The following is a 21,256-nucleotide window of genomic DNA, read 5'->3' on the forward strand; positions in this document are numbered from 1 at the left end:
CCTATGTAACCAACCCCCCTAAAATATCTTGACCTTTTGAGTCATAAGCAGGCTTCCCTGGGCAGGAATACTGCAGATGTTACCATATTTCACTGCTGCAGAATGAAGCAAGTTCTATGTGACCCCTCCCAGAATAAGGAAGAAAATATAGGAAGCCATGGATTTCTCTATAATCCCATTGATGTATCTTTTCTCCTTCTTGGTAACAAATTACAGCCATGAAAGCACTACATGTTAGTGCTATTTATAACATTACTGTTGCTATTACTGCTATTGTTTGTAAAAACATATACTAGCGCTGCACTTTTGAATATTCATGATCCAAAAAACACCCAAAGGAATGACAAAATAAGAAATCAGACTCATTCATTCCAAATATTTAAAACTTCAATACTGGGTTCCCCCAAAACTGCTTTAAAATATACCTTTGAGGTTATCTGAAGGCATGTGTTAACAGGGGGAAAAAATGTCCTTTGTCCTAAAAGTCCAAATTCTAAAAATCTGCCCAAAAGAGGTTATTGTTAAAATTGTATAATGTAGAATATTTAATGTACATTTTATAATATTGTTCACCTGCTCCCCAAAGGAGGTTAAATAAATGATAATATAACATCTGATTTAAAGTGATGACACCAATTTAAAACTCAGTAGCAAGTATAAAATTTTACAAAATGAAACTAAGTGAAAAAAGCAATTATGTTGTACTAATGTAATTATGAAAACACATAGGCAAATAGAAAAGTGAAAATGTAAGTATTAGAGAGTGGACTGTAGGTAAATCTTCTTTAAAAGATTTGTTACTGCTCTTCTCCCATAAGCAGCCTGAGGGACATGACCTCTGAAAATCGTCCGATATTCACTTGACCCAACCACTTCCACAAAATCATGCAAATCAAGAGGATCAAATATTTTTAATATATTTTATTGATTATGCTATTACAGTTGTCCCATTTCATCCCCTTCATTCCCCTCCACTCTGCACACCCTCTCCCACCCACACTCCCCCACTTTAGTTCATGTCCCTGCATTATAAGTCCTTTAGCATCTACATTTCCCATACTATTCTTGCCCTCTCCCTGTCTATTTTCTACCTACCATCTATGCTACTTATTCTCTTTACTTTTCCTCCCTCTCTCCTCCTCCCAATCCCCTGTTGCTAATCCTCCATGTGATCTCCATTTCTGTGATTCTGTTCCTGTTCTAGTTGTTTGCTTAGTTTCTTTTGGTTTTGTTTTAGGTGTGGTTGTTAATAATTGTGAGTTTGCTGTCATTTTACAATACATGCTTTTTAATCTTCTTTTTCTTAGATAAGTCCCTTTAACATTTCATAAAATAAGGGCTTGGTGATGAAGAACTCCTTTAACTTGACCTTATCTGGGAAGCACTTTATCTGCCCTTCCATTCTAAATGAAAGCTTTGCTGGATAGAGCAATCTTGGATGTAGGTCCTTGCCTTTCATGACTTGGAATACTTCTTCCCAGCCCCTTCTTGCCTGCAAGGTCTCTTTTGAGAAATCAGCTGACAGTCTGATGGGAACTTCTTTGTAGGTTACTATCTTCTTATCTTTTGCTGCTTCTAGGATTCTCTCCTTCATTTTAATCTTGGCTAATGGAATTATGATGTGCCTTGGTGTGTTCCTCCTTGGGTCCAACTTCTTTGGGACTCTTTGAGCTTCCTGGACTTTCTGGAAGTCTATTTCCTTTGCCAGAATGGGGAAGTTCTCCTTTATTATTTGTTTAAATAACTTTTCCACTTGTTGCTCTTCCTGTTCCCCTTCTGGTACCCCTATAATTCAGATGCTGGAATGTTTAAAGATGTCCTAGAGGTTCCTATGCCTCCTCATTTTTTTGAATTCTTATTTCTTCCTTCTTTTCTGTTTGGTTGTTTCTTTCTTCCTTCTGGTCCACTCCATTGATTTGAATCCCAGTTTTCTTCCCATCACTATTGTTCCCTGTGAATTTTCCTTCATTTCACTTAGCATAGCCTTCATTTTTTCATCTAATTTGTGACCAAATTCAACCAATTGTGTGAGCATCCTGATCACCAGTGCTTTGAACTATGCATCTGATAGGTTGGCTATCTCTTGGTTGCTTAATTGTATTTGCTGTGGAGCTTTGATCTGTTCTTCTGTTTGGGCCATTTTTTTTTTTTTTTTTGTCTTGTCGTGCCTGTTAGGAACGACGGGAGGAGCCTTAGGTGTTCACCAGGGCGGGGCAACCCAGTTGCTGGGTTGTGTCACTGTATGTGGGGGCGAGGTCAGAGAGGGAACAATGGCACTTGCTCTGCAGTCTGTCGGATTTCAGTGCCTTCCACCACTTCCCCCAAGCAAACTGGGCCTTTCTGGTGCTGATTCCCACGTGGGTGGGCTTGTGTATGTTCTAGAACCCTGTGCGTCTCTCCAATGAACTCTCCTGTGAGGCTGGGAGTCTCTCCCTGTACCTCAACCCCCACAGGTGTTTTCAATCAGTGTTTGAGGCTTTATTTCCCGGTGCTGGGACCCTGGGTTGCACATTCTGCCTCGCTCCCCAGTTTCACCTGGTTTATCTGCACACAAATGTGGGACCGCCTGGTCAGCCAGCCACCTTATGCGCAGTGCCTTGCTTCACAATTGCCACCTGACTGAGTCTGCCTGTTGCCACCCCGCGCCTGGGGTCTGCCAGCCACCGCCTGTGCACCCAGGGTCTGTCCACTGCCATCTTGCATGCCCGGGGTGTCTTGCGTGCCCAGTGCCACTGCTTTTTGTGTTGTGATCCCTCTCCGCCCAGCTGCTGGACTCTGCCCCTCCTACCGGTGTGAATGAATGTGTCTATTTTAACTCCTTGGTTGTCTGACTTCCATACAGTTCAATTTTCTGTCAGTTCTGGTTGTTATTTTATTTCTAAATTGTTGTTGTCCTTATTCTCGTTGTGCCAGGAGGCACAGTGTGTCTACCTAAGCCTCCATCTTGGCCAGAAGTCAAGAGGATCAAATCTTCATGTCCACTTTAAGAACACTCATGAAACTGCCCAGCCATCAAGGTTATGCATATATGAAAAGTCAATGAGCATCAGTAGGATGTCGCTTTGCAGAAGCAATGTATGCCATTCTGTAGTTATAATGGTGGAGTTGGTAGGTGTGCTCAGGCCAAACAGTGGGGCTGGACACAGGATCGGTAGCCCAGAAAGAGGGCTGAATTTTTCCTGCACATGCTCAAACACACAAAGAGCAATGCTGAGCTTAAGGGTTTAGATGTAGTTTCTCTGGTCATTAAGCACATACAGGTGAACAAAACTCCCAAGATGAAGAACTTACAGACCTCAGGGGAGGGTTAACCCATACATGAGCTCTGCCTGCCACACTGGCATGATCCTTACTGAAAAAAGAGCACAGTGTTCCTAAGCCAGAAGAGGAGGTTGCAGAGAACAAAAAGATATCCCATTATAAACTAAAGAAAAAAGTACTTAGGGCCTGGCAGTAAATTCAGCAAAAAAGACATGCTAATAAAAGTAAAAAAAAAAAAATCTTACTGTTGCTTCTGTAATAAGTATTTTAAAATGAAGGAAAATAAAGCCATTCCTTTAGAGCAAAGAATCTTTCCAATAATTATCATTCCAGAAAAAAAAAAGGAATTTCAAACTTGTAAGAAATAGTAGAAGAGAATACTGACTTAGTTATTTTTTCTAATTGTCCAAAAGATGAACACTCATACTTGAAATATAACCTCTTATATTTCAAACTTCTTCATTATACGATGATGTTGTAAACTTGAAGAACTTTAGATATCACATGCAACTAATCAATTTCTAATCCTATTATTATAGTCCTTAGGATAATCTTTTTTACTTAATTTTGTCTGTAGGAAAATAATTTACCACAAATATGTATCAATATCACCTACTTTCTTTGTTTTCCCTCTGCTATCTCCTGAGAAAACTGCAAATCACACTTTAACAGTTTATTTAACATAGAACTGACTTGCCTTCAAGATAAGTTTAAATACTATTTTTTCTCTACTGGTACATTGTTTTATACTTACTTCCCTGTTCAGAAAAATAAATAAATAAAATATGAAAACAGACAAAGCAACAGAAAAAAAATAAGGCCTTACCAAAACACTAAGAAAGCCATAATAACAATAAAAAAATTATTTTAGTAACCAAGCCACTGGCAAAATAACTTAAATTAAAAATTTTGAAGTATCTAATATGTTGGTTGTATCACAAATATAATTAAAAAAATTAACCTGTATCTATCAAATTTATATTACCATTTATTTCATTGCACTAACATTTAACTTCCATTTAACTTTAAAAGTTCATACTATATGACAAATAGTGTTTAGGTTATAATTTCTAAGTTATTACATTCAGAGAATAAGGTTTTCCTAAAGGAGTCATTATTCTATAATTAAAGTCAAAATTTTACATTATAAAATCTACTTTACAATTAAGTTTATCTAGTATAAATGTATAATCCAGAGAAAAGACACTCTCATAATTATTACTTAAATAAAATACAATAAGCCCTGGCTAGTATTACTCAGTGGACTGAGTACTGGCCTGTAAACTGAAAGGCTGCCAATTTGATTCCCATTCAGGGCACATGCCTGGGTTGCAGGTCTCCAGTTGGGGGCATGTGAGAAGAAACCGATGGATATATCTCTTGCACATGGATGTTTCCCTCCCTCTATTTCTCTCTCTCTTCCCCTCTCTCTAAAAATAAATAAATAAAATCTTTAAAAAAATACAATACAAATATTTTTATATATTAATATAAACTAGAAAATATAACTATAATCCAAAAAAGTTATGACATGATTCTAACTGTTCAAAATTTAAGTCTATCAATTTGAATAAAGATATTTATTATTAAAATGATTGATTTTAATAAATGAATGCTTTATGTAGAAAATGTTTAGGCTTATTTACATCAATTTTGTGTTTATTTTCTTCTAGCATGTTGACAATGTAATTTTGCATGAACACATACTTTTATCACTTTAAGGCATATTAATATGGAATTAAAATATTTTCAAAATAATTCAGGACCCCCAAAGTCACTATTATTTTAATCATAAATTTACTTATTTTCAACATATGGAAAAGAATATTCGTTGAGTAATACCCCCAGAGGAATATTTATTAGCTTTTTGTCATGCGTAAACAAAAGGAGGTTTGTATAACTGGCTAACTTTCTACCAATATGTTTTGGGGCCACTTAATTATTCAGGTAGTATGTGATTTGGAAATATGCGCTTATTTAAAAGATTAAAACATCTTTATAATATCCTCTATTATTAACAGAATAGATGTACTAAGAATTAAATCAAATTTACTAAAACCTAACTATATATGATGAAAACCTCACAACTTTGCTGTAATAGTAATTATATTAACCATCATTAGTTTTCTTTGTAAGACATTATAATTTGTTCTGAAGACAAATAAGTCAAAAGTAAGTAAATGTAAGAGTCAGTGCTTTAAAAAAAGTAAATAGTAATTGGATTTGTCTATATGTTTCATATCAATATACACGAAAAAATGAAAGATGGGCTTTTAAGTAAGCCAATGCACATGTACTTAAGCAAAATAAGGTTTTCCTAAAGGATTCATTATTCTATAATTAAAGAGTAGAAATAAATCAGTAGTAAATAAATAAAGAGTAGTAAAATAAATCAGTAGAAATAAAAGAGCTTACAAATCTTTCTTATTCTCTAGTAAGGTTGTACATACCTGACTACCGCTTCTGATTTCTAATTCAGTTAGCAAATTTTTAAAGATTTTATTTATTTATTTATTTATTTTAGAAAGAGGGGAAGAAAGGGAGAAAAATAAGTAGAGAAACACTGATGTGAGAGAAAAAACATCGATCAGTTGCCTGCCTTATGCACCCTGACCAGGGACCAAACCCACAACCCAGGCATGTGTCCTGACCAGGAATAAAACAGAACTCTCAGTTGCGGGATGATGAGCAACCAACTGAGCCACACTAAGGTCAGGGCTAAATTTATTTTTAATTATTGATGACTTTAGAGAGAAGGGAAGTGAACAAAGGAGAGGGAAGGACGGAAGGGTAGGGGGAAGGAGGAAGAGAGAGAGAGAGATTGATTTGTTTTATTGATTGATTGATTGATTGATTGCTTCTTATATGTTCCCTGACTGAAGATTGAACACCAAACCTTGACAAATTGGGACAACACTCTAACCAACTGAGCCACCCAGCCAGGGCTTCTAATTCAGTTTGAACCTCGGTTCATATTTTTCGCTATTTTGAAAAAAAGCTGTGAGTTAATTTTGGGTAAATGTCAATAATCTACCTAGTCTCTTTTTTTTAAAGATCTTATTTATTTATTTTTAGAGAGAGGGGAAGGAAGGGAGAAAGAGAGGGAGAGAAACATCAATGTGAGGTTGCCTCTCACGTGGCCCCAACTGGGGACCCGGCCTGCAACCCAGGCATGTGTCCTGACTGGGAATCGAACTGAAGACCCTTTGGTTCTTAGTCCGCGCTCAATCCACTGAGCTACACTAGCCAGGGCTCTACCTTGTCTTTTGATGCTATTTGTAAGAACAATCTTATTACAAACACTGCCTATCTCCAGATTCCATCTCTCCTAAGTCCTTATATACTATAGTATAACTGAGGGCTCTAGAGCAAATGCCTAAACAATATCTTAAAGGAGATTGTGGCCAAAAAAAAAAAAAAAAGACATTTGTATTTTAAAAAGTCAAGGTATCCACAGTTTAGGCTTGGAGTGGAGAAATACATACATTTCCGTATATTGGAGTGGAGAAATACATATGTCCATCTGTCAAAGATGACATAAAAATCTTTATGAAGAGAAGTGGAAGATAAAATATAATGGTTCCTTCTTCTTCTTCTTCTTTTTTTTACATCTGAAGTTATATAATTACGTGGTGCATCTAAGTCTGAAATGCTGGCCTTAGAGCTACCCTGATTTCCCCCTGCTCTGCTCTGTGTATTGCAGGAAACTGCCCTCTGGGTAACAGAGATTTGGCCACTGGGAGGGGCCAGTAGTAGAGTTCTCCTTTATGGCCCAATTTCTACTAGACAGACTCTTTCTCTGTGACCCTAGCTCCACCAAGCAGACCTGCTACCCAACTATCATCACATCAACTCTCCTTGATGTTCATCTAGCCCTAAGGATATTAAGGGGATCCTTGCTATGATACCCTGAATCACCTTAGCATGCTTCAATTGGCTTTTCTCCTCTTTCATCACCTGTGTACCTACTTCTCTGTAAAAAAAAATCCCTCCATTTTAAAGATACAGAAGAGTTTCTGCTTTTCTGGTTGGACTTTTCTGCTACATTCAAGTCGACTTAACAAAGACTTATAGGAGGCTATTTCTAATCATAATTTTAAGGTTCAAATATATAATACAGGGGTTGGCAAAAGTACATTTACAGTTGTTTCTATGGAAAATAACACAATAATACATACTAATACAAGAATAAACTGTATTTCACATAGTCACAACTGTAAACCTACTTTTGCCCATCCTGTATTATAACTTCTAGTAAAGAAATATAGGAATTCCTCAAAGATTATTCTGAGCAAACATTTACTGAGTACCTATTATGTTGAAAGCAAAGTGATACAAAATGAAGATACGAATAGATAATTCAATAATAGACACAGATAACTCAAGAAAAATCTTCTAACGTCTGAGAAACTCATCTCAATAAAGTTAACTTCTAATTCTCAATCCTTCAGACAACTAGAAAAAATAAAAACAAAATGGAAAATATTTTAAGAATTTTATACTTCTAAGTCTCAAACAGTGTTCTAAGTATTAATCATCTATATTAGACTTACTTTGTGATATTAATAATTAATTTTCTGATTCCCTAAAAATATGTAAAAGTACCAATTTTAAGATGTCATATTTTGTACCGCACTGAAATAATGTTTACTTTTTAAAGATTTTATTTATTTATTTTTACAGAGGGAAAGGGAAGGAGAAAGAGAAGGAGAGAAACATCAATGCAGGTCCTACTGGGTACCTGACCTGCAACCCAAGCATGTGCCCTGACTGGGAATGGAATGGGCAACCCTTTGGTTCACAGGCCGGTGCTCAATCCACTGAGCCACACCAGTCAGGGCAATAATGTTCATTTTTAAAAGAATATAAAATTAAAATATCCACTTTATTGAAGAGATCTTCTATATGAGCTACATAAAGATGTACTCATAAAGCACCTTGAAAATAGTGTCTCAAAAAAACTTGAAAAATATTCCATATATGAAGAAAACATTCATTTACCTCTTCAGATTTCTTCTTTAGCTGTTTTTCAAACTTTTCCTTATTTCCTTCCAATTGATTCAAATGCAAGGCAAGTTCTTCCTTACAAATTTCCAATGCTGAATCTAACTGTCTGACCTAAGCAGGAAAAATGCAAAAAAGAAAAATCAACTTAACAGTAAGTGTTTATTATATACTCAATACTTTACAGATTTGCATCCTAATGTTAACTCACTGCTTCAAACAGTGACTATACAGTCAAACATAGGATATGAAATGCTATTACAGATTTACTTAAAAGAGATTTAAGTAATTTCTCTTACTTAAGAGATTTACTTAAAAACTAATTTTTCATAGGAAACTAGTGAACCAGAGACTGCAATCTTAAAAAACAAACAGGACTTGAACAAGTGAAAAAGAGTATTCCAGGATGAGGAAGTATGTTCAGAGTTAGGTTACTATAAAATGGAATGGTGAGAAGCTGGCAGGAGCTCTGCGTATCAAGAGTATAAATTTGTTGGAGATCGGTACTTAGGTGATAAGTTTGGCAAGACAGATGGGCCAACTACCAAGAATCTGTAAGGTAAATACTTTTTTAACTGAAAAAGATAAGCTTAATCCTTAAGTTCCCTTGATTAAGAAAAATGGAAAAGCGAATACAAACTGGTATATCATGCTAACAATGCTATGGCGTGAATATTTTCAATTTGCTGAAGTCAGTAAGAAAATGAAAATATGTTTTTTTAGTGAAGGGAAGGAAACCGGGACCCAAATCAATGATTTAGAACAAAAGGAAGAAATAAACATTCAACCAGAACAGAATGAAGAAATAAGAATTCAAAAAAAGGACAGGCTTAAGAACTTCTGGGACAACTTTAAACATTCCAACATACAAATCATAGGGGTACCAGAGAAGAGGAAGAGCAAGAAGTTGAAAACTTGATTGAAAAAATAATGAAGGAAAACTTCCCCAATTTGGCAAAGGAAAGACATGTAAGTCCAGGGAGCTCAGAGAGTCCCAAAGAAGTTGGACCCAAGGAGGAACACACCAAGACACATCATAATTCCATTACCCAAGGTTAAAGATATGGAGAGACTCTTAAAAGCAGCAAGAGAAAAGGAGACAGTTACCTACAAAGGAGTTCCCATCAGACTGTCAGCTGATTTCTCAAAAGAGATCTTGTAGGCAAGAAGGGTCTGGGAAGAAGCATTCCAAGTCATGAAAGGCAAGGACCTATATCCAAGATTGCTCTATCCAGCAAAGCTTTCATTTAGAATGGAAGGGCAGATAAAGTGCTTCTCAGATAAGGTCAAGTTAAAAGAGTTCATCATTACCAAGCCTTTATTATAGGAAATGTTAAAGGGACTTATCTAAGAAAAAGAAGAATATCAAAAATATGAACAGTAAAATGACAACAAACTCACAGTTATTAACAATCAAACCTAAAGGAAAAACAAACTAAGCAAACAACTAGAATAGGAACAGAATCACAGAAATGGAAATCACATGGAGGGTTAGCAACAGGGGAGTGGGTAGGGAGAGAGGGGGAAAAGGTACAGAGAATAAGTAGCCTAAATGGTAGGTAGAAGATAGACAGGGAGAGGTTAAGAATAGCATAGGAAATGTAGAAGCCAAAGAATTTATATATATGACTCATGGATATAAACTAAAGGGGAGGAATGTGGGTGGGAGGGTGTGTGCAGGGTGGAGGGGAATAAAGGAGAGGGGGAATGGGACAACTGTAATAGCATAATCAATAAAATATATTAAAAAATAAAAAAACATTTTTAAATAATTGCAAAAATTTCAGCATGGACTGTGTATTGAATGATGTTACTGAATTATAGTTTATTTTCTCTGGTAAGTATAGGTGGTGTGGTCATGTAAGAGAAAGTTTCTGTTCATAGGAGATATAGCTTTAAGTATTAAGGGTATACAATGTTATGATATCTGCAACCTTTTCCCAGGCGGTCTGGAAAAAAGAGAGTGTGTGAGCAGGGGTGGGATTAGGTGGGTGCAAACACAAGTGGGCATGTGCATGTGTGTGCAGAAAGAGATGAAGTGAGTATAGATAAAGTTTAACAAACAGTGAATCTAGGTGAGGGGTACAAAGATATTCTGTACACTATTCTTTCAATAATTTTGTAGGATGGAATTTAATTAAAATTAATAAACCATTAAAATAAATAAATATTAATAAAAAACAAACTACTACTCTGAATCTCAAATAAATAAATGTCATTACTTTACACAAACCACTTACAAATATAAGTATTTGTACTGCTCTTATGAACCTCCTTAGGGGCACAGTCTGGGGGCAACCAGATGGGAGTTCTAGGCTACCCTTTCTTCAACAAAAGCACCTAAGCTCTTCTTTTTTGTTTGTGTTTTTCCACTTATAATTTTCTTTGGGGGGAGAAAAAGAATCTGGAGTAGTAAATAAAACCAAAACAAAGCAAAATTAAATAAAATCTCTAAATCTACTAAGTATGTTCTCAACTTTGTATTTAATAGAAGTCAAGGGAAGACAACATAATGGCTTTAGTTTACTGGTTTCTTGTTACCTGTTTGGAATTTACATCAATCTTCTAGCTTTCATTAAGCTAAAAGCTACATCACACTTTTATAAGTGACATAACTGTAAACTGATCCCTGTAACTCTCCTACAGATAGAAAATTCATAATTTTTTTTATGCAGAGAACAAACTGAGACATGCAAAAGGACATGGCCAAAAGTCAGGAAAGGTGGTAATGACATAATCAAGAAAAGAGAACTAGATTTCAAACTTCTACTTTGTTGCTACAAATATCCTATATGTTAAGAACCATTTAGTATAGCTTGAGTCGTATGATTTTTGTTTCTTATTTTGACTTTTTCTCCAATAACAGCGTACTTATTAAAGGTACCAAGGGAATAAGACCCAACATCATAATTTATTCTTTCACTGATTTCCTTCCTGTTTCATATCTGGTTATTAACAAGAAGAAATAACTTACCAAGTGGTTGGCCAGATGTGTTAGGTAGTTTAAAGAAAAACAGGAGTTAAGTGGCAATATCAACTTTATTTAATAAAATTATTTCAAGCCTACAACCTTTGTACGGTAATATTTTTTAATGTTAATGATCTTAGAGATTAATTTTACATGAAGAAATAAATTGATATGGCACGAAATATTAAAAGTTTTGGAAAATACTATAGGAAAGTTATGGATAAACCTATAACTGTGTTTACAAAGGTACACAAGGTCACAAAATGGATTAAAAAACATAGTAGTAGGGAAAAAGTACTGAACAACACAGACTTTTAAAAATCCATTATACTCAAGCTATCTATGACAGAATAAAGATAGCCATATGCTTGGATTTATATTTAACACTAAAAATGGAAATGAGAAAATATTGAATACATAGTAATTACTTATTAAACTTTGAGTAACTTAGTATATGCTAGACATTTTATGTACCTCATTAATTTAATTCTCACACTATTGTTATCCTTATTTTACAGATAAAAAATAAAATTTCAGAGGGCATAAATAACCCAGGCAGGGTTATAATCAGTTAGTAAACACACTGAAGCAAGAACTGAAACCCAAGTTAATTCAGATCCAAATCCCAGGCTTTTAAGCATAAAGATATATTAGCCACAAAACTGTATTTTATTTGGAAATTCTGAATTTATCCCCTAATTAATCCTAGAACAGATTCAAAGAAACAAAAGTGGACTATATGTAGTTTCATCTTCCTTCACTCTGTTAATTCTTTACTTGTAATGTTAGTAAGTAGCTAATGTTAAAAAAAAAAAGAAACAGAGGTTAAAGGCAAAAAAAGAGGTTAGATATTATACAAACTAAATTATTAACTATCAAATAACTAAGATCACATTAAAGAAAATATACTTATAGAAACTAAGTCCACTGATCTAGGTAAAATATTTACCATTTAATTGATTTTTACAATTTATAGGGAAAAGCAAAAAAGCTACAGGAATGACTCCATTATGAAAAAAAATTTTTTTAATTAAAAAAATTTTTTAAAGTATTAGTCTCCTAACCTTGATTGTTTCTTCTGATACTTGGTTCTGTAATGTTTTCAAAGCTTCATCTTTCTTCAGATTCTCCTTTTCCATTTCCTGAAATCATACATATTAGTAAGCAAAAGTGTAAGTATGCATACAAATATTTTAGCATTACCCATGTGCTGTTAAACAATTGATAGAATTAAAGGTATGTTACAGAAACATAAACTAAATGTACCTCTCAGCTTTTTTTTTAAATACTCACTTGAGGATATATTTTTACTGGTTTTAGACAGAGAGGAAGGCAGGGGAGAGAGAGAGAAAAACACTGATATGCAAAACATACATTGATTGCCTCCTACACCCGCCCGGACTGAGGATCAAACCCAAAATCTAGGTTATGTGCCCTGATCAGGAATTGAACCCACAACCTTTTAGTATAGCAGACAATGCTCCAACCAGCCAAGCCACCCACCAAGGGCTATCAGTCAGCTCTTAAACGGCATTTTTATAAAGATGGTTTACCCCTTTGCTTTCTGTCAAGAGTCTGTCTAGTGATTCAAGATGATGTTGTTTGCACATTATGTCTTGCTGCAAAATGGACATAGTCTTTTCTTGTTCTTTAAATTGCTCATCTTTTTTCTCTAGTTGAGATTCAAGCTAAACATAAAAATGAGATGTATTAATTTTTATCTCAAATTTAAAACATTTTTAAATTTAAATATACAAAGAGATATAATACTCTCATGTTGAATTACTACTGAAATTACATACATTTTTTGCATTTTGCCAAATTTCCTTTAGTTTTTCTCCTTTTAGAGAAGAAATGAAATCACATACCTGTGTCTTATTCCTTTACTCCTTCACCAATACTATGCTGAAAATGACCTGTATTATTCTGTGGTGTGTTTCATTCTTATACACACTTTTTGTGCTTTTAAATACTACATTTGTAGATCCATGAACAATATGTAATGAAATTCTGTCAAGTATTTTTGCTTCAATGTTCATAAGGTACGTTAGTCTATGTTTCTTTTCTGATACTGTTTATGCCTTAATTTGATATCATGGTAATGCTAGCCTCATCAAATAAGTTGCGAAGTAATCCTTCCTCTTTATTCTGGAAGAGATTGTATAGAATTGTTACTAGTTCCTTAAATGTTTGTTAAGAATTTATCAGTGAAAGCATATGGGCCTGCAACTTTATTTTTTTGAAAGCTTTTAAACTACAAATCCAATTTTTTAAATATATGTAGAACTATTCAGATAATCTGTCTTACAAAGTATGATTAGTGTCTTTTGAAGAACTGGTTTGTTTCATAGAAGTTGTCAAATTAATATGCACAGACCTGTTTGTAGTACTCTTTTATTAACCTTTAATATCATCAGGGTCTGTAGTTCTATATACCCATATCATTCCAGATACAGGGAATTTGTGTTTTCTCTCCTTTTTTCTTGGTCAGACTGGCTACAGGTTTATAAATTTGTTGATCTTATCAAAGAATCAGCTTTGGTTTTCACTGATTTTTTTCTACATTCTCTTTTCAACTTCAGTTATTTGAAATATGCCTTTTATTACTTCCATGTTTCAGCTTCTTTTGGGCTGATTTTGCTCTTCCTTTCGTAGTTTCTGAAGGTGGAAGTTTAGATTACTGACACTCTTCACTTTCTTTTAATATATGCATTTAATGCTATAAGCTTCACAGAACTGCCCTAGCTGCATCCCACAAATTTTTATGTCATGTTCTCATTTTCATTCAGTTTCAAGTGTTTTAATTGCCCTTGAGACTTACTCTTTGATCCATGGATTATTTAGAAGTGTGTTATTTAGCTTCAAATATTTGAAGATTTTTTTCAGATATCTTAATGGTTTCTAGTTTAATTCCACTGGGGTCAGAGAACATTCTCTGTATGGTTTTATTTTTTACATTTGATAAAGTTTATTCTGACCTGGTGTGCAGTATACCTTGGTGAATATTTCAGGTGTACTGGAGAAGAATGTATATAACATCTGCATGGAAAAAGCCCAACCATTGTTAATATAACAAGAATGGTTTGTGTGACATCAATGTAACCTGGCAGCCAAGGAGAGTGAACTAGAATGCACATGCGTGAACAATGATGCTTCACTGTACTAGTCAGTGGTGGCAGCAGACACCACTGAATGAGCATGTGTACTGTGTGGCCATCACATTGAAATGACTGAGCCAGTAGAGCAATGAATCTGCATCAAATTTTGCATTAAGCTTGAACATTCCTCTGCAGAAACTATTCAGATGATTCAGGAGGCCACAGCTATGGGCAACTGGTGATTGGCAGCTTAATCGCAACAAAGCACCCACTCATGCATCACATCTCATGCAGACTTTTGGGGGGAAACATCAAATCACCCAGGTGACTCAGCCCCACAACAGGCCAGATATGGCACCCCATGACTTCTGGCTTTTCCCAAAACTAAAATCACCTTTGAAAGGGAAGAGATTTCAGACCATCGATAAGATTCAGAAAAATCTGACAGGGTAGCTGATGGTGACTGGGAACACTGTGTAAGGTCCCAAAGTGCTTACTTTGAAGGGGACTGAGACAGTGTCATTGTCCTATATACAATGTTTCTGGTATCTTGTATCTTCTTCAATAAATATCTGTTTTTCATATTACCTGGCTGGATACCTTCTGGACAGACCTCATATTCTGTTGCTGGGTGGAATATTTCACAAATGTTCATTAGGCTAAGTTGACTGACACTGTTGTTCAAGTGAGTTCTAGATCCTTGATTTTTTTGTCTACTTATTCTATTGATCACATAAAAGAGTAGTGTCGATGTCTGCAACTATAATTATGGATTAATTTCTTTCTCCTTTCAGACCTCTTCACATTTACTTCATGTATTTTCAAATTCTAGTGTTAGGTACCTACACATTTAAGACTGTTATGAATTCTTGGTAAATTGAGCCTTTTATCATTATGTAATGTTCCTCTTTATTCATTGTCATTTTCTTTCCTCTGACGTCTACTCTGATTTTCATATGGCTTCTGCAGCTTCCTTTTCTTTGCCTGGTACATGTTTTTTTAACCATTTATAGTTAACCTATCTATCTTTATGTTTAATGGATTTCTTGAAGAGCACATATATCTGAATCTTAATTTTTAATCCAATCTCACAGGTCTTTATTTGGTATATTTAGCATACGTTAGTCTAAAGTAGTATTTGATATGACTCAATTTTTTAACAGTCCCAGAGTATTTTATTGTATATATGTTTCAGAACTTACATAGCTATTTCTGAATTTTTTTAAGATATATTTTATTGATTATACTATTACAGTTGTCCCATTTCCCCCTTTCACTCCCCTCCACCCTGCACACCCTCTCCCACCCACTTCCCCCCCTTTAGTTCATGTCCATGTGTCATACTTATGACAGCTTCTACATTTCTCATACTATTCTCACCCTCCCCCTGTCTATTTTCTACCTACAATCTATGCTTATTCTCTGCACCTTTTCCCCCTCTCTCCTCCTCCCACTCCCCTGTTGCTAACCCTCCATGTGATCTCCATTTCTGTGGTTCTATTCCTGTTCTAGCTGTTTGCTTAGTTTCTTTTGGTTTTGCTTTAGGTGTGGTTGTTAATAATTGTGAGTTTGCTGTCCTTTTACTATACATGTTTTTTTTTAATCTTCTTTTCTTAGATAAGTCCCTTTAACATTTCATAAAATAAGGGCTTGGTGATGATGAACTCCTCTAACTTGACCTTATCTGAGAAGCACTTGATCTGCCCTTCCACTCTAAATGAAAGCTTTGCTGGATAGAGTAGCCTGGGGTATAGGTCCTTGTCTTTCATGACTTGGAATACTTCTTCCCAGCCCCTTCTTGCCTGTAAGGTCTCTTTTGAGAAATCAGCTGACAGTCTGATGGGAACTTCTTTGTAGGTGACTATCTTCTTATCTTTTGCTGCTTCTAGGATTCTCTCCTTCATTTTAATCTTGGCTAATGTAATTATGATGTGCCTTGGTGTGTTTCTTCTTGGGTCCAACTTCTTTGGGACTCTTTGAGCTTCCTGGACTTCCTGGAAGTCTATTTCCTTTGCCAGAATGGGAAAGTTATACTTGCTGCTCTTCCTGTTCCCCTTCTGGTACCCCTACAATTCGGATGTTGGAACGTTTAAAGATGTCCTGGAGGCTCCTAAGCTTCTCCTTGTTTTTTTGAATTCTTATTTCTCCATTCTTTCCTGTTTAGTTGTTTCTTTCTTCCTTCTGGTCTCCTCTACTGTTTTGAGTCCCAGTTTCCTTCCCATCACTATTGGTTCTCTATGCATTTTCCTTCATTTCTTTTATGGTAACCTGCATTTGTTCATCTAATTTGTGACCAAAATCAACCAATTCTGTGAGCTTCCTGATCACCAGTGTTTTGAACTGTGCATCTGATAGGTTAGCTATCTCTTAGTTGCTCAAAAGGATGAGTTTTGGGGCACTGATTTGTTCTTCTGTTTGAGCCATCTCCCTCTCTCTTTTTTTTTTGGGGGGGGGGGTCTGGTCACTCCTGTTATGGTGAGGGGCAGAGCCTTAGGTGTTCACCAGGGCTGGGCACCCCAGTCGCTAGATTGTGACATTGTATGTGGGGGTGGGGTCGAGGGAACAATGGTGGTAGCTCCATTTTCTGTGGGACCTCAGTCCGTTCCCTGGGATCCTTGGTTGCGCGCTCTGCCCTGGTCAACAATCGTCGCCTCACTGGGTCTGCCAGCTGCTGCTTGCATACTCAGGGTCCACTGCTGCCATCTTGCACACCCTAGATGCCTTACATGCTCCCAGTTGCCTTTTGCGCCCAATTCTCCCAGTTCTCTGCGCCTCGACCCAAGCCCGGCTGCTTGGCTCTGCCTCTCCTACCAGTCTGGATAAATGGGTCTGTTTCAACTTCTTGGCTGTCCGACTTCCATTCAGATAAATTTTCTATCAGTTCTGGGTGTTATTCTGCCTCTAAATTGTTGTTGTTCCAGTCTTGGTTGTGCGTTGAGGTATGGTGTGTCCACCTATGCCTCCATCTTGCCAGAAGTCTGGTATGACTCAAGTTAAACATATAATTTCATTATAATTTTTAATTATTTAATTAAATTATTTATTTAATTATTATATTATATAATTTTATTATATGTTGTTAGTTTTCTCTTTCTCTCCTGTTTTTCATTCCAGTTTTTCCTTTCCAGCCTTCTTTTAAATATATGAGTATCTTCAGAATTCTATTTCATCTATTGGCTTTTTAACTATATCTGTATTGTTTTTAGTGGTTTTTCTGGGAATTATAATATACGTATTTAATTTTTCAAAGCTTACTGAAAATTAAGATTTTGCCACTTGAAATTAAGTACAGAAGCTTTACATAATCAGAGATCCCTTGACCCTCCCTCTTTCATACTGTAGTTTCCAATGTATTACACCAACATATATTAAAAACCTCACTAGATGTTATAATTTTTTCTTTCAACTGTAATACAACCTTTAGAGAAAACAAATAGTTCATACTATATCTAACCAAAAAGTTACTGTGTTTGTTGCTCTTCACCCCTGAGATTCCAAGTTTACTTCTGATATTATTTCTTTTTGCCTGAAGAATTTTATTTTAGAACAAGTCACCTGGTGACAAATTTTCTAAACTGTCCTCATTCTAAGAATGTTTTAATATTTCCTAAAGAATATTTTTACTGGATATAGAATTATAGGTTAATGGATTTTCTCTTTCAGCACCAGAAAAAAAAGTTTTCTGTCTTCTAACCTTCAGTTCTTGATGAGAATTCTACAGTATTTTTAATCTTTGTTCCTCTAAATGTAATGTGTTATTTATCTCTGGATGCTTTTAAGACATTTTTGTTTTGGTTTTCCACAAGAACTTTGGTATATTGGAAAGTTGTTTTCTTTGACTTTACCCCACTGAGCTTGTTGAATTTGTAAATTTATTTCCTTCAATAAAATTGTGAAGTTTACTGTCATTATTCCTTCAAATATTTTTTTGCACCAACCTTATTCTCTTCTCTGGGACTCTGCAAACATGAATGTTAGATATTTATGATATTGTCCCACATGTCTCTGAGGCTCTGTTCATTTTCTTCCAAAATTTTTTTCTCTCTGTTGCTCAGACTGAATAGTGTCTATTGCTCTATATTTCAAGCTCATATATTTTTCCCTCAGTAGCTCCATTCTGAATTTAAGCATATACACATGATCAATTTTTTTATTAAATCTTGAGTTCTTGGTCTCACACCTTTTTCTTTACTTTTGTTTTGTCTGTCTATTTTTCACTCAGGGTTAAGAGTGCTTCTATTCTCAACCAGTCTTGAAACAACTTACATCTCTAGTGGAAAGAGTCTACAGAATTACTCTTAGTTTGATAACTTCAAAAAATGATGATTAAAACTGAAACAGCAGCAGTACTACATAAGAAAGCATTATAAAATGATCCAGAGTAATGGAATTCTAATTATAACACTTGCCAATAACTTTTGTGTCTTTATTTCCTCATATATCAAAAAAATAAAGAAGGCTGGGCTAGTAATGTTTAAGATAATTTTTAGCATCTATATTCTAACTATACATCACATATACTGGTAAAAAATATTAATATCTTACTCTTTCAATCTGCTTCTCCATTTCTTTATGCTGTTCAAGATGAATTTTCTTTGCCTTTTCAAAAGCTAAACAAATTTTCTCATGCTCTGTATTGATATTGGTTTCTAGACTTCTTATCTTTTCATTCTTTTCCTAGAAATACAAAAACAATTAAGAATATAACCGAGGGCCAGTTTTACATAAAAGTACATAAGTAAAGCATTAGTGATAATCTATGCTTTTAAAAAATCCATAGTACTTAATATGTCAAACTTCAAAAATATTTAAATATTTATGAAAAAGACAAAATGGTTATTTTAAAAATTATATCAAAATGAGAAAATTACACTACTTTAAAATACTGAGAATGTCAAAGAGCTACTACCACTTCCTTCAGCTCTACTAGGATAAAAATGAGAAAATGTAAAAAAGAAGAAAATGGAGGTAACAGTTGCATATAAGCCTATTAACCTAAAAAACACAGATCAACAAAAAAGAAATAAGAAGAGTTTACTAGAATTCACACTTTCCTATATGGTACATTTTATAATAATGATACTAAAACAAACAGGCTGTCACAAATTAAGTGCCTTCAAGTCATGGTAAATTTGTAGTGAAAAATAAAAAGGGGGGTAGGGTAATTTTTACCATAAGCTCCTGTTCAAGTTCCGCATTTTTTGCAGCAATAGAGGAATAAGCAACTATTTTTTCCTCCAGTTGTTTCTCTAGAGTTAAAAGTTGAGAACATTTCTTTGTCATCTGAAAACAAATAAAAATAAATGAAAAATTATTTTTAAAAGTTACTTTAAAAAAGTGACAATTTAGAAGAAAAACAAATAGTGGAGGACTGACTAGAGATACAACACAGCTTGTTCCATCCATGTAATATACAAGTAATTTAATTCTGACTCCTATGTCCCAAAAGGACTGTACCCTAACCCAATTCTTAAAAGTAGCAATGAAAAACTAAAATTAGTATAATAAAATGTTAACAATAGTTATTTCTGGTAGTAGAATTATCAATGATTAATTTTTTCATTCTCCCTTTCTATATTTTCAACAAGATGTGCTCATTTTGTAATTTTAATTTTTTTAAATTTTTTTCCCTTTTATTTTTAAGACAGAGAGAGAAAGCAATCAGTTGACACTCATAGCTGCCCTGACCAGGGACCAAACCTGCAACCCAGGCATGTGCCCTGACTGGGAATTGAATGGGAGACCTTTCAGTTTGCCAGATGACACCCAAACAACTGAGCCATACTGATCAGGGCTAATTTCATAATTTTTTAAAAAGTTATTAATTTCAGTACTTGACAATTTTCTATGTAAGTTAACGCTGTAATTATAGACTGACTAGTATATTTTGCCATGTACATTGTGTACTTTTTTGCCCAAATTTTTGAGGGAAAAATGAAGGTGTGCATTATACATGGGTATAAAGATTATATACCATGGGTATAATAATGGATATAATAATCCCATGTATAATGCACACAAAAACATGGGTGTGCATTATACACAGCAAAATATGGTAAAGCTCCTATTCCATTACTTAAGTAAGCTCCTATGCTACAGGTCTTTTCCTTAGCTATAAACTTTAAGGTAACTCAAGTGGTTAGAGGCTTAGCCTGATAAGCCAACACAGGAGTTCAATCCAGGTCAGGGCACATATAAGAATCAACCAATGAAGGCATAAATAAGTAGAACAGAAAAATCAATGTTTCTCTCACTCCCTTTCTCTCTCTCTGAAGTCAATTAAGAAATACATATATCTATAAAAACAAGATGAGAATTCAGACATTTAAAATTGTCCCCCTAGATAGCTGCAGCCTCTGGTTTGAAGGCTAAGTATAAAATACACATGGGATCTGGGTCCACAATTATCTACTGAAGCACCTTGCTCTGTCTTCACTGGCAATGAAGATCAGATATTCACAAAACACATTATTCCCTTTTCAGAATGTAATCCATAGCATATCTGCACTAGATTCACATCAGTGCTTAAAAACGCAGATTCCTGAGCATTACTTGGTATCTGCTGAATCAAAATCACTAGGGTAGAATCCAGAAATGTGCATGCTTAACAGGCTTCTCAGGTGGTCCTGCTATTTGCTAAAATTTGAAATACACTATTACCACTGCTTTTCTTCCATTTACATAATACAAATAATTTTACTTGTATATGTATACTATCTATATTAAATTTGAAGAAATAATGAAGTACAGTACAGTTTAAGTTCCACTAAATTTAGATCTTTTAGCACCCTAGAGTATATTTTCCTACTTATAGGTTAAAATGCAAAGGTTTCCAAATATAAATTTAAAAGAATTTATAACTATCCTAACCAGTGTGGCTCATTTGGTTGGGCTTTGTTCTTCGGACCAAAGCTTAGGGGTTTGA

General features: G+C 34.9%; 1 protein-coding gene and 1 pseudogene across 1 annotated transcript in view; one reads left to right on the forward strand and one right to left on the reverse strand.

Annotated features, from left to right (window-relative positions):
* CCDC18 (coiled-coil domain containing 18) overlaps nucleotides 1–21,256 on the reverse strand; it is a 122,856-nt gene that overhangs the window by 65,514 nt on the left and 36,086 nt on the right. The window contains exons 13-17 of the mRNA XM_045847044.1: nucleotides 19,504–19,614; nucleotides 18,877–19,008; nucleotides 12,787–12,921; nucleotides 12,298–12,375; nucleotides 8,263–8,379 (exon numbers count right to left, since the gene is read on the reverse strand). Of these exons, the coding sequence (XP_045703000.1) occupies nucleotides 8,263–8,379; nucleotides 12,298–12,375; nucleotides 12,787–12,921; nucleotides 18,877–19,008; nucleotides 19,504–19,614 (573 nt within the window). The remainder of the gene's footprint in view (nucleotides 1–8,262; nucleotides 8,380–12,297; nucleotides 12,376–12,786; nucleotides 12,922–18,876; nucleotides 19,009–19,503; nucleotides 19,615–21,256) is intronic.
* Nucleotides 851–3,457, forward strand: LOC123823989 (annotated as a pseudogene).

The sequence above is a fragment of the Phyllostomus hastatus genome, unplaced genomic scaffold (assembly GCF_019186645.2).
Source record: "Phyllostomus hastatus isolate PE091 unplaced genomic scaffold, TTU_PhHast_1.1 phas_contig_524, whole genome shotgun sequence".
NCBI lineage: Eukaryota > Metazoa > Chordata > Mammalia > Chiroptera > Phyllostomidae > Phyllostomus > Phyllostomus hastatus.